A 14802-nucleotide genomic window follows, 5' to 3' on the forward strand; every position below is an offset into this window, starting at 1 on the left:
TTATTTATTTTTTTAATGGAACTCATAAAAAGAATACTCGGGAATCGCACGACAGACTAACATAGGATAAAAGAAAACAGTTGGGGACAATCATTTCAGGGCCGTAATCATAATATATATTGGGGGGGGCACATCTCCCCCAATATTCAAATCTGGTCAAAATGTCCCGAAATTATCATAGAAAATGTAATCATATTCATAATATGATTACACCCTCAGACTCCCCAGCAGAGTCGTCGTCCGTCCCCCCGTCCCCCCCAATGTTGACTCCTTGAATCATTTGATTGGTAGCCCGTGTCAGGGGCGCACAGTGTTTTAGTTTGTACAATTTCTAATGGCAAGAAGTGACAGAAAGAGGCAGTGTTCTGCTTTTAATTTTAATTTATCAGCATCCTGGCCCAATTTATTTAAACACTGAAAACTTCAATCGATCAGCAACAAGGTTAGGCTAACTGCAGAAAAACGAATGTCAAAGCAATGGCTTCCACAGACTGTTCTTTTCTTTCTCATTAAACTTATAGCCTTAAAAGAATATTTTGCTCATATCGCCTAGTCTATATTTTATAACGATTAGGCAACAAAATATGTACAAGTAATTCCCACCAGTGTGTAGAAATGACTGGTAAAACCATTCAAGTCAAAAGAAGACAACGTTGAGCTTTCAGGCCTTCGTCGCATTGCTTTCAGCACCATGGACAGCAATGTTCTGTTCTTGTGTTCGTCACTCACCTCAGGAACTTCAATGACTCACGGTCTGTTAACCCTCTGATATGAGGAGGGAAGCGAACCGTGCTCTTATGAGCCACTGCCGATTCACTTGTCTGTAGGCATAACAAATGGGCTAGGCGAGCTTTTGTTGGACTGGTACGTGGGCCCAAGCTATAAGAGGCCCCGAGGCTTTTCAGTGCGGCTCACATACGCATATTTGAAAGTCGTCTTCAATTGACGGAAACAGGGAGAAAAAAACCCAGAGTGCATGAGAGACAAGGAATGAGGTGAGAATATAGGTACAAATCAATTTTCTTAAAAAATGTCACGCACAATAATACAATTTTCTAAAAATGTACTGGGAAACAAACGATCACAAGGTTATAGAGAACAACGGGTTAGACCAAACTATATATATATAAAATACAAATATGTCGAAGCCTGTCGTAGGCTACAGTCATAACATTATTTTAACTGTTAAAAATAGACATTGAATATTCCGAATGACCCTATATACTTGAAACTTGCATTCACCTTAAGAGAAATCCTCCGCACTCCACCATCTTCCTCCGGTTAGGGATGTGAGTTCCTTTGCGTTGATTAAGTGGTCCTAAACATTTCACAATTTCGGTGAAGACTGTTGAACTGTTAAGAACCACTTGACCAAAGAGGAAAATCGTTCCGGTCGATTTAGTTAAAACATAAAGGTCGCCAGTCCAGGTCTAAAGTACACCGTATCTCTGCCAACAACGCATCATTAACGAAGGTTAGTCTTCTCCAGCCTACTACAAGTGTCGAAAGTCTGACTGTGGTTCTCTCACCAACTTGGTACAGTTTATATACAGAAGCTGTTGGTTTGAGGCTCATACAAATAGTGTTACTCGGTATGGAATGAAGTTCATACCGGCCCGACCGGTCAAGTACGTCCCATTCACGGAAGAGGGTGACATAGGCGCCTGTTGTTCACTGGTCAAACCAGTCTGAACCGAGACTATGCACTTTTGGGTTTGGGACTGATCAAGGCGTGTTGAGTGGCAGCAGTGATAGCACGCATTTCCGCTATAATAGACATAATCTGAATTGTCTTAACTCTAACTTCTCCATGTGTACCATGGTCGGCGTTATTTCTTCTCTCACAGCATGTGACACACTGTGCCCCAGGACACAGCACCCTGAAAATGTTATCTGATATTATCTGAATTTAGGCAAAATATGATGACATCTATGTTTTTTTTGTGCTTCAGGGGGTCAGATGGCTGAGTGGTTAGGGAATAGGGCTATTAATCAGAAGGTTGCTGGTTGGATTCCTGGTCGTGAAAAATGACATTGTGTCCTTGGGCAAGGCACTTCACCCTACTTGCCTCGGGGGAATGTCCCTGTACTTGCTGTAAGTTGCTCTGGATAAGAGTGTCTGCTAAATGACTAAATGTTCAGATGTATGGCAAAATCTTTTTGTCAACAAAATGTTTTCTCATCAAGGTCTTAACATATTCATACTGCTTTCAATGGAAGATCATTTTTACAGAGGTTTGGGATATACCTTATTTTACACTCAATTGAAACTCACTAAGAAACTACTGGTAAGTATATTCTTTAGTTCAGTGGAATCTCGAGTCCATGGCTAATTCAGCCTGTTGGGCCAGAGAATCTTGAATAACTAGAACTGTGTGCGTTTCAAAATACTTTTAGGTATGAGCTTGCCACACAACACAATAAACTAACACATGTATAGCACTACTCAAGAGTGTGTTCTTGAAGTAATATTCATTAAACATGTAGGAGGTGACCCAATGAGGAATCAAATATATTTTATTATTGTTGTTTGACAATCACTCGAACTGTAAGACTTTAGAAAACATTACATTTACATTTAGTCATTTAGCAGACATAATGGAAACATAATGGCTGATGTGTGAAGGAACCATGTACCAACACAGTGCTTCTGCCCACGTCTCATTGGAACCAAATCACATGCTAGGTCTTTCTTTAAAGTTGTGGTTTCTACCATTGGCAGTGCAACTGTACCATGGTAGAAACATATCTTCAATTTTTGGGCCACATATCTCATTACAGTGATGCAAGATTATTTGCTCAGTTTAATATTATTTTAATTGTGAATGATTGTAAAGACTGTTGGCACTGTGTCTTATTCCATAGCCAACATCAGAAAAATTGCTTGGCGACACTGCCTAAAACATTTGAACTTGTTCACATGAATATTCAGTGATAGACAAGGTGCCTAGAGTATCACTTGCACTCTGGTTTAAGTCCCTTTGCAAATAATGTTCAATGGCATAGGTCTAACCAAGTGACAACCTACTTGCCACACTCAAGGATCAATCCTTCGATCTAGAATTAATTGTTCACACGTACAGTATTCTGAAAAAAAACCTTTAAGACAAGTTAGGCGTTCTCTAGTGAGATGTAACAGATGAGGCCTTCATAAAGAGCTTGCCACGGTCCACCATCCCATATGCCACAGTCCCAGGATTTCCAGGATGATAATAGATTGTTCACCAGTGTGGAGTCCGGTATTTGTCTCAGTATGGGTGGCATCTGGAACTTAAGCAGCCAATATTTTATGAGAACACATCAATTATAAACAGTAGTAAAATCCTATCACGGTTGACAGGCTGGGCAAGATGCTATGCTTAAGGATGCCAAAAAAACATGAAAGAGAAAGTGAGACATTTTTGTCTTTCTCTATATAGTATATCTTTTATATCTTATATATTTTTAGACCCTGATCACAAGATGACTGAATGATAAGTCAATGAAATCAAATGACCAATTAACTAATAGTCTTCAGGGCTGTAATTCGCTCCCTTGAGTGTAGTCTATGCTGTTTTGATGTAGAAAATTACATATGCCAAGTCTTCAAACAACAATAATAACTTCAGTGTGAAAATGGACTAGGGGAAGTTGTACGCGATGAGTCATTAAAGTTCCATTACATCTCTACAGCTAAGACCTGCACAAGCCTGACCAGAGAAGCAGAGGCCACCAGCCAGTTTAGCACACACAATCCCTCTTGGAGAGACAGATGATAGAGCAAGGGTTCAGGTTTTAGCTACAGTTCCCCTTTGTCTACAATTAGACACACCTCATAACCCCCTCGTTTTTCACCAGTGAGGCCTGCCAACGGTTTGCGAGACCCAGTACCGGTCCTAGCCCATTTGGCGCCCCCCCCCCCCACGGGAGCGCAAATCGGGGTGTCGCCCCCCCAGCCACAACACGGACACATGACATGGCGCAGTTGGCGCCCTTTGCTTGTAGTGCGGAAGGGTTAATTAATGGATGCACTTCGGAAAATGCCGCCCCCCTCTTCATGCCGCCCTAGGTGGCTGCCTATGTCACCTATAGGAAGGACTGGCCCTGGCCAGACCTGCCCCTCAGTTCAAGCCTGTGCGTGGATTGTGTAAGAGGGAGAAATGTGTCCAAAACGGTGGTTTGTACACAAAATGTTTTGTATAGTAAATGTTGATTTTTTTAAAACTTGGCACGACAACATACATTTTCTATTGCTTTCCTTTGCAACTGCCAACCGTATGACTTGAGAAATGTCCCATCGAACAGGTTTGACAGATTTTAAGTGACACCGTGTCTACAGCATTCAGGAAGTCATCATGGTCTTTGAGAAAGAAAAAAGAAGAAATGGCAAGAATGTTACTTGGGCAGATCCCCCACGCCGAGGACAACCAATCCCTGTTTTGCATTCCGTTCATATTGGATGCCACCTGTGCTCGTTCTGTATCAGATTGTGATCAATCATACCTGTGAGGCCTATCTGAAACCAATGGGCACTGAAATTAGGAGGGATACAGTGTCAGCTTTAACTGCGGTTTTATATTGACGGTTTAAAGCTTGGTTATGTCCCATCTGTCTCCCCCTACCACAGGCACTCCTTGGCAGCCATTTTCTGACTCTTTAATTAGGGATTCAAGTGTGACGAGGATACGGATCGGGGTTTCATCCTCAGTGGGAATGGAAGGGTGTTGGAAGGTGAGAGGATAGTTACAGGCAAAGGCTAGCAAGACCTCAGTTATACAGTATGCTAAATCTATTTTTCCTACATGTCTGAAACCAGTAAGTACAGTAAAGGTCATACAACTTTGACGTCCTCCCACATGTTTTTAAACCATCTTTGACTCCATAGCACACCATCGTTGTCGATATTAAGTAACGCACTTTACCCTGTGTGCCAGATATCTCTACTCCGATCAGGTTTTTGCTTGTTTTCATAATGTGTGAGTGTTTGTGTGTGGTTTGAGGGCAGCATATTGTGGCAAATAAAACAAACAATACACACTTCTGAATGGAGTCTTTGTAAGTAATTCATGACACCTAATACCTTCATGGAACCAGCCATAACATGTTCATGTGCACTAACACAGTTCATGTACACAGCAAGCACTCTCTAGGTCCAACCGAGCAAAAAAGAGTCGCTCGACTGCACCTCACATTCCTTTCTGTCCTAACCGTCCCAGCAGAACAGGATAGATGAGATGTTACCATGATGATAAACTCATACTTCCTCATGTTTGTAGGCTCTGGGAGTTTTTTTTCTAAGCAAACAGTCAAAAGTTTTAAGAAGGGGGGGTCAGATGGCTGAGCGGTTAGGGAGTCGGCCTATTAATCAGAAGGTTTTTGGTTCGATTCCCGGCCGTGCAAAATGACGTTGTGTCCTTGGGCAAGGCACTTCACCCTACTTGCCTCGGGGAGAATGTCCCTGTACTTACTGTAAGTCGCTCTGGATAAGAGTGTCTGCTAAATGTAAATGTAAGAAGGATTGTGCACATCACCCCTTGCATGACTTTTGATCTGTTTGCAGATGATCAGTGTAAAACATGTATTTTTATTCGAGAGAAAACAGCTTTCTGAAATATTCAATTGGGTAACACTTTATTATACTGAAATGTTCTCACAATCTTATATTCTCTAAACTTCTTACTCATTCTTCTAATACTTTTTCACTTAGTCAAAGTTTCATGAAGCACGTATGTGAGTGGAATGTTGCAAGTGTGTTCTTACAAGTGGTTGTGTAGACTTTTTCAGACATAGCCTGCGTGTGAACCCATTTCACCTGCGTGAGTGTTCCTTATGTGTGTGTGAATGTATTTCATATGCGACTGTGTAAGCATTTCATACATTTGTGAGCCTGTTTTAAACTCTAAAGTCCTGTTTAAAAATGAATACCTAAAAAACTGTCCTTTACTAATGGCAGTTTTGTTTCCACCTAGTGGACTGCATTGAAAGCACTTAAGCTTCAGCCTTTGAATGTCTTCTCTATGGGCCTATGATAGTTCTAAACATCTTTAAAGGAAACAAGAAAGGAATTACAACCATAATCCATAAATATACTTCCCACAAGATCACGTGTGGCTAAACATCAATCCTGGTCCGTTAAATCTTAAGTTTTTGAAACACGGCTTTTTTTTGCAACCTAGTGGTCAAAACACTTTGAAGAAATGTGTGATGTATGAGTAGGCCAATTATCCCAAGCTTTCTTTGTGATGTCAGATTTATGATGGCTTGCACATAGTTATTATTACATGATTTCTTTGTAGCCTACATTCTTAACAGCCTACATTTGGCAGGCTACACATGCTACACGTCTACTACAATGCTGCGTTCTGTATTACCTGCAGATGAGCCTTTCTAAATTCAGTGGTCCTCTGCATTACTTACTAGGATATATTTTGCAGCTTTTAGTGAACATCTTCTCGGGTGCGAGAGAGAGGAAGAGATGCAAAAATGGCCAGAGCCGGAATCAAACTTATTTCACAAAATTACCAGCTAAATTGCAATTTTACTACAGAAACTAGCAACAAGCGAAATGTTTGGTCATTCATTTGAGCGCAAAATAGTTTTTTGATCTTTATGTAAAATAAACATGGCCGTTTTCCAATTGGTAAAACCTTGTCTAGTGAAGGTGATGTCTTTATGATTTCTGGCTCCAAATTGTCGACAGGGGAAGCAGAAACATGCATCTAGCTTGGCTGAGTACTTCGAGAGCGATGCCCTAGGACCTTGGCTGAAAATGCGCATGGGGTACGTTTGCAGAACAGGCTGCATTGGAGGGCTGTCATTCAAACCATGCTCGCCTTCACCCATAGCAGCGGTAACGTTACCTAGAGACAGGGACGTGCTTCCACTAGGACCAGCACGCTCTGCCTGCTCTGGAGTATGAGTGTAATATCCCTTGTCGCAGGGGCAGAAGTAGATTGGGGATCAGATATCGATGCATGATCAAAGGTTACAAACACGCACGCAAAGAACAATCGATGGCTAACCAAGCTAAAATACTGTACTGTTAACGTCTTACTAACCCGTGTATCTTCTATGAAAACAAATAAAGATTAAAACTGAAACAGAAGTATGAAATTCCAGAGTTTAACATTAAACACCAATGCTACACTTTACTATTCGTCAAAAACGTGGAGGCGGAGGTCTAACCTCCGCTGCCCATTATCAACCAAACAATCACTGGGTAATCTTTAAAAAAAAATGCATATTACTGAAAGCACTAACAGACTTTTTCATAGCTTCAACATGTAACCTTTTTGGCTGAAGTCAGGAGCTAGAGGGGGCGCGGCAGAAATCTGGGGGGGGGGGGGGGGGGGTAGCCAACCCCACCCCTCCTTCCTGGATCCGACCCTGCACCGCATACTATTAAAATTGTACCTTTACCCACTCCGTATTCGTCATAAATCAACGTCCAATGAAAGACCGATCGGTGTTTGTTGTTATCTACGAGGATAAACGACAAAATACTACTTTGATCTCACCCTTAAGAATTTTTATCATTTTTTATCATATTGAAGAATTGTATGAACGACTTTTAGTTTAGTTGTCTATAGTTTGAAACTCTTAGGTTGGCACTGGCGGCTGGAAACGAAGACCTGCAATCGGAAAACGTCATCGGTCATGGCAGCACCCACAGTCAGGACTCGCTGTCTTTAGTTTGAAACAAGTGTATTAATCGTTGAAATGAAATACGTTTGCTTGTAGGCCAGTAGCTCAACATGGCAGCGAACCTGTTTATCATTGTGAAGACAGAAGACGACGAGGAGCGGCCGTGTACAGACATTTGTCATGGTGGGGAGGAGGAAAACAAACCCATATTAGATACCAGACGGTCAATTAATACCCAGACTCAAGACAACCCATCTTTCAGAACAAGAAACATTGAAGAAAATAAAGTGATTTGGCAGAGACGTTCAACTCAGGTGAATGAAATATTCTCAAAGGTGATGACCAAAAAATACAGATTACAAAAACACATAAAATGCAAGAAAATAGGATTGGATGTGGATGTTGGGTCAGGACTGAAACAGAAACTGGATTTGCAGTTACTTACCAACGGTGTAATGAACGAGATAGCAGATTTTGCCAAAGAACTGTCGACTAATTCTCAAAAACACTACATTGCTGAAATTCTGGAGTGCAATTTTGAAATTAGCTTTGAAAACATAAAACAAAAAGGTGAATTTGCATATCAAACTTGGCAGAGAGTGGTTGAATTGCAGAAACGTCACGCACAGAAGCCTTTTAAATTATCTATGCTTAATCAACCATGGATGCTTGGCCTAAAACCATATTACATGGTTCCAAAGACTTCCAGTCAGAAAGACCCTCTTAGAGATTCTGAAATCATCACCTCAGAGCATCTGGGATATGCTGAAATCTGTTCTGAAAGTGAGTCTGACATGATGGCCAACCAGGACATCAAGAGGGAGACATTCTATACTGTGCCAGAAGAGACTAGGGCAGACCTCTACCCCCTGTGTCAGGAAATTGGTCTGGACCTTGATGTGACATATAAAGGTTGGTCGAAAGAGAAACTTGACATGGATGTTTTGACCAAAGGGGTTATGATTGAGGTGGCCAAGTATACCAAAAAACTGTGTGGGACATACAAGCAGATAGTCCTTGACATCTTGGAACACAATTTTGATCTTGCTTTGCAAACTGTGGACTCGGAGCTCTTTAAAACAATTTTCTTCAACATAGGACTGTTAAAGCAATTGAGGAAAAAAAAAATAAGTCAACCATGGTATGATACAGTCTTCTCAATGCAAAGACCTAGACATGTGCTCAAGTTGGCATCAGCTGTATCTAAAAAGAAAAGACTCCAAAAAGCTGTTTCTAGAAGGCAGTCGGATCGACTGAAAATGAGACAGCTGTCTGCTGCTGCTGATATAGAAGAGTTGAAGAAAAAGCAGAGTGGTGAGGCACGGTATGAAACGGCCGTCTCATTGCAAAGACCTAGAAAGAGGGATCGTAAATTGGCACCAGCTGTTTCTAGAAGGAAGTCAGAACGACTGAAAAGGAGACGACTGTCTGCCGCTGACGGTCATAAAAAGAAAAGGAAGAAAGGAACTCGACGTGAAAGAATGTCTGACAGGACCTGTGAGATGAGCAACTTTGAAAGGACTGACCCATATACCTATGAAACTGCAGATGTGGACCAAATTGAAGACCGAGGCTACATGTGCTCACTGGAGAACCCTGGTCTTGAACCTTCACTAACAGTCCTGTGTGCTGCTGGTGGTGGACACGTATCCTCTCCTGCCCCTCCCCTGACACCATCTTATGACACTCACACTGCCTTGTGTGCTGAAGAAGTGAAGCTGGAAAACAATGAAAATACAAGGGCAAGGGTTGATTACTATCCTTTTTGTGAACAATTAGGCATAGACCTTGATATACATTCAAAATTGGAATCCAAAGAAAAACATGACTTGCAGTTTCTGACGAATGGTGTGATGTATGAGATTCATAGATATGTTAATAGAAACAGGAATGGTTTGCCCTATTCACACTTTCTATATGACATTTTGGATTACAACTTTAGAATGAGTTTCACTTTCCACAATTATTGCTACAATTTTGCCCTACAATGTACGCCGCGTGTAAAGCAATTGGCAAAAAAATATCCACGTGCCTTACTCAGAAACCCACATTATGCCATTTGCATGTTTGTGCTACACTCTGAAAAGATGACAGAAAAAAATGAAAACAAGTACAGTTACTCAACTGCAAGAACGTCTGAGAGACATTTCGAGAGGGCAGACCTGTAAATTGAGCAACTTTAGGACGAACGCAAATTCTGATGAAACTGCAGATTTTGGCCAAATCGATGACGTGTAAATTCTGAAGTGACTACCTACTGTAATTGTTGTTTGAAATTGCACAATAGAAACAGAACTATGTAGTGATGTTTTGATTTGTCATACATTTACATATGTTATAACCTTTGCCCTTGTTTTTTATTCTCTGCATTGCAGGGTTTAAATGCATGAACATTAACATAACCATGTAAGAAGATGATAGTACCTCTCTTCAGTTGTAAATGTTTCCCTGGACATTTTGGGGTTGGCAAAGATTACTGTTTATATCTTGGTGTTTTCTAGAAAAACGTGAAATCGTAGTTTTGTGTCAATGAGGAGAAGACCTTAATTGTAGAGAAAGTTTTAAATCATTTCTGTTTCTCTCATCGGTCAATGGCCAGATTAGTTTCAAAGCAGTATTGCATTCAGCCCTTAGGTGGTGGTATGGTATTAGCCTTAGTCGCTACTGCAACAGGAACACCAGCACAGGGCTTGCATTGAGTTATCGCTGACATATGCTAGGAATTTTGCAAGCCAGAAACCTTTTGATTTGTAATAAACGGTCAACCTTATATGCATCCCTGCTTGTCTTTATGTGCATAAAATGTGTACACATCTGAAATTTACCTTGGGTGGGAATTTTCTACTGTATGTTGCAGTTTTACTTAACATGAACATTGCCTACATTAAATGGGTAATAGCATGCAGGTATTGCTCCAAATACACATAAAAAGGTAAATGAAGATGCAGCTTGATGATGCCCATGGTTTAATGGGAGGTCCAAGAAGCTCATGTGCTATGGTCAGGTGTCTGAATACTTTTGGCCATGTAATATAGATCAGTGAGGATTTGGTTGTATTTCCTGTGACAAATTTACAGAATAACAGGATCATCTACCTTTGTTTAGGTATAAATTTGCTCAAGTATTTGACTTTTTTTTTAATGTAGAGGCAGAGCTTATATACGTTATAATTTCACAACTAGACAATGTGTCGTAGAATAGCAAGATTAAATGACTAACATTAGAGTTGCAAAGCAAATTACCTTCACACACCGTATTCATCAGAAACGAACGATCATCCAATAAAAAATTATATTTAGTTTAGCGACACTTGCACTTAGGGAATATGTGGTGGGGGCAGGATATAGTTGTTTTGGAGTTATTGAGTTTGTATCACACAGTCAATGATTTGTATTTATGTACGACACCGGCATCACACTCCCGAACAGTAGGTGGCGGTGATGCACCTCTTAAACGTTAGTTGCAATCTGCCATAACATCAACAAAGAAGAGAAAACTTTCACTCGTGCAATGGCTCTGGTGCAAACTGTAGTTGTGCTGCTGCTGTTAGCTGTGCTATGAAAATACGGAATCCGTAAGAATACTTTTATAAGGAAGTGTATGGATAACGTATAGTCAATTTTTCCTGCGTTACAGCACTGCAGAACACAAGACAGAACTTGCTACCTTTGGTTTGAAAATGGAAGTCGTTGTTGTGAAGCTAGAAGACGACGAGGAGGAGAGACCGTGCACCGAAATTAGTCATGAAAAGGAGGGAGACGAACAGTTTTTAGCAAACACTATTCGGTCTATTAAAACACAGACTCAAGACAACACATGTTTGGAATCAAATACCTCCGAAAATGTCAAGATTGAACATGATGTCAAATTAGGAAACATTAAAGAGAAAAAAGAGATATGGCGGAGACGTTCAACTCTGGTGAAAGAAATATTCGTGAGGGGCAGAAAACGCAGATTAGAAGAAAACATGAGATGCAAGAAAATAGGATTAGATGTGGATGTGGGGTCAGGACTGAAGCAGAAACTGGATTTGCAGTTACTTACGAACGGTGTAATGACAGAAATTGCAGACTTTGCCAAAGAACTGTCAACTAAATCTCAAAAATTCTACATCGCTGAAATTCTGGAGTACAATTTTTGTATTGGCTTTGAAAACAGTGGACAAAGATCTGTATTTGCACATCAAACTTGGTATAGAGTGGTTGAAATGCAGAAACGTCTAAAACAGTATCCTGATGATTTATCTATGTTTAATGAACCATGGATGCTCGGCTTAAAACCACATAACATGGTTCCAAACACTTCCAGTCAGACAGACCCTATTAGAGATTCTGGAATCACGTCAGAGCATCTGGGATATGCTGAAATCTGTGTTAAAAGTGAGTCTGACATGACAGCCAACCAAGACATCAAGATAGAGGCATTCTATACTGTGTCAGAAGAGACCAGGGCAGACCTCTACCCCCTGTGTCAGCAAATTGGTCTGGACCTTGATGTGACGTATAAAGGTTGGTCTAAAGAGAAACTTGACGAGGATGTTTTGACCAAAGGGGTTATGATTGAAGTGGCCAAGTATACAAAAGACCTTTGTGGGACATACAGACAGATTGTCTTTGATGTCTTAGAACACAATTTTGATCTTGATTTACAAGCTGTGGACTCAGAGCTCTTTCGATCAATTATGTTCAGCATTAATTTAATACGAAATGGGAATAGGAAAAATAAGAAAAAAAAAGATCGTCTTTCGGCATGGTATGAAAGAGCCGTCTCATTGCAAATATGTAAAAAGAGGGATACTAAATTTGCACCAGCTGTTTCTATAATGCAGTCGGAACGACAGAATAAGAGACAACTGTCTGCTGCTGATGGTGGACACGTATCCTCTCCTGCCCCTCCCCTGACACCATCTTATGACACTCACACTGCCTTGTGGGCTGAAGAAGTAAAAAAGTGGCGACGGCGTGATTACTATCCCTTTTGTGAACAATCAGGCATAGACCTTGATGTACATTCAAAATTGGAATCCAAAGAAAAACATGACTTGCTGTTTCTGACGAATGGTGTGATGTTTGAGATGCGAAAATATGTTAAAAGAAACAGAAAAAAGAAGGCCTATTCACGCTTTCTATATGACATTTTGGAGTACAACTTTGATATGAGTTTCCCCAATCAGACGTGGAATTCCTTTACACAAAGATTAGTGTGGGATGTTAAACAACTGGCGAAAACATATTTCCGTGACGTGGCCAACAACCCAAATCATGCCACTGATGTGTTTGCACTACACTATAGAATGTCAACAGAAAAAAAGAAAAGCGAGACGGTTCCTCAACCTGCAAGAACGTCTGAGAGAATTTTCAAGAAGAAGACCTGTAAATTGAGCAACTGTGAAAGGACCAACCCATGTACAGATGAAACTGCAGATGTTGGCCAAATTGATGACCTAGGCTACATGTGCTCACTGGAGAACCCTGGTCTTGAACCTTCACTAACAGTCCTGTGTGCTGCTGATGGTGGACACGTATCCTCTCCTGCCCCTCCCCTGACACCATCTTATGACACTCACACTGCCTTGTGTGCTGAAGAAGTGAAGCTGGAAGACAATAGAAATATGAGGCCAAGGCGTGATTACTATCCATTTTGTGAACAATCAGGCATAGACCTTGATGTACATTCAAAATTGGAATCCAAAGAAAAACATGATTTGCAGGTTCTGACGAATGGTGTGATGTACGAGATCCGAAAATATGTTAGAAGAAAAAGAAAAAAGAAGGCCTATTCATACTTTCTATACGACATTTTGGATTACAACTTTGATATGAGTTTCCACAATGAGAAGTGGCATTCCTTTATCAATCGAATAGTATGGTATGTTAAAAAACTGGCGGCAACATATCGCCGTGACGTGGCCATCAACCCAAATCATACCACTGAAGTGTTTGCACTACACTCAAAAATACAAACAGCGAGAAGGAAAAATGAGACGGTTCCTCAACCTGCAAGGACGTCTGAGAGAATTTTCAAGAAGACGACCTGTAAATTGAGCAACTTTGAAAGGACCAACCCATGCAAAGATGAAACTGCAGATTTTGGCCAAATTCATGACCGAGGCTACATGTGCTCACTGGAGAACCCTGGCCTTGAACCCTTGCTTACAGATCAAGCAAACATGTCTCATATAAAAAAGGAGTCAAATTAGTCACTTAAAGAATGAGCAGAGTTTGAAATAGTGTCCCACAACCCAAGGTGCTGATGGATTTGCTACCACAGATGGCAAAAGTAGGTATTACTAGCCACTTTTAAATGTTTATGGCTATTTGTACAAAAACATGATACCAAATTCTTAGGATATTCTAGTCTGATATTGAAACCTAAAGATGTGATAAGGTTTATGGTCTTTGTAAGTGACTGCCCACTGTAATTGTTGTTTGTAATTGTAAAGTATAGACTGAAAGCTACTGTATACTGAAAGACATCAAGCAAAAATGCTATGTTTATTTTGAATACGTTTATAAATAACTTTGTCAGAACCTCTTTCCTTGTTTTGTATTCCCCACATAGCAGTGTTTTAAATGCAGGAAAATGTAAAGGTTAGACCATGTAAGAAGATTGCAGTACTTTTCTTCAGTTGTAAATGTTTCCCTGAACATTTTGGGGTTGACAAAGATTACTGTCTTGAGTTTTTCTAGAAGAATTTTTAATCATAGTTTTGTGTCAATGACAAGAAGACCTTAGTTGTCGAGAATGTTTTAAATCATTTCTGTTTCTTTTATCGGTCAATGGCCAGATGAAATTGTTTTAAAGCAGTACTTACTTCCAGCCTTTAGGTGGCATTATGGTAATAGCCTTAGTTGTTACAACAGGAACACAAGAGTTGGGCTTCCATTGATTTATCGTTGACATCTGCTTGGAATGGTTTGCAAGCCAGAAACCTTTTTTTTCCGATTTGTAATAAACAGTCAACCTTGCATGCATCCCTGCTTGTCTTCTTGTACATACAATGTGAATACATCAGAAATGTACCTTGGGTGGGAATTTTTTACACCACTTAAGATGAACATAGCCTACACTAAATGGGTAATAGTATGCAGATATTGCTCCACATACACATAAAAAAGGTAGATGGAGATGCAGCTTAATGATGCCCATGGTTTAATGGGAGGTCCAACAAGCTCATGT

The 14802-nt window shown here is 40.4% G+C and overlaps 1 protein-coding gene across 2 annotated transcripts; it reads left to right on the top strand.

Annotated features, from left to right (window-relative positions):
- The first annotated feature begins 7419 nt into the window (after window positions 1-7419).
- Window positions 7420-14591, top strand: LOC134024799 (uncharacterized). Of its 2 annotated transcripts, none has more exons than XM_062467499.1 (2): window positions 7420-9785; window positions 12994-14591. In XM_062467499.1, the coding sequence occupies exons 1-2, from the start codon at window positions 7734-7736 to the stop codon at window positions 12997-12999; spliced, it is 2058 nt and encodes a 685-aa protein (XP_062323483.1). In that variant the 5' UTR covers window positions 7420-7733; the 3' UTR covers window positions 13000-14591. The 2 variants fall into 2 exon arrangements, with proteins under 2 accessions (XP_062323483.1, XP_062323484.1); XM_062467500.1 differs by having other exon boundaries at window positions 13657-14591.
- Window positions 14592-14802: the final 211 nt, after the last annotated feature.

This window comes from Osmerus eperlanus, chromosome 8 (genome assembly GCF_963692335.1).
Source record: "Osmerus eperlanus chromosome 8, fOsmEpe2.1, whole genome shotgun sequence".
Taxonomy (NCBI): Eukaryota; Metazoa; Chordata; class Actinopteri; order Osmeriformes; family Osmeridae; genus Osmerus; species Osmerus eperlanus.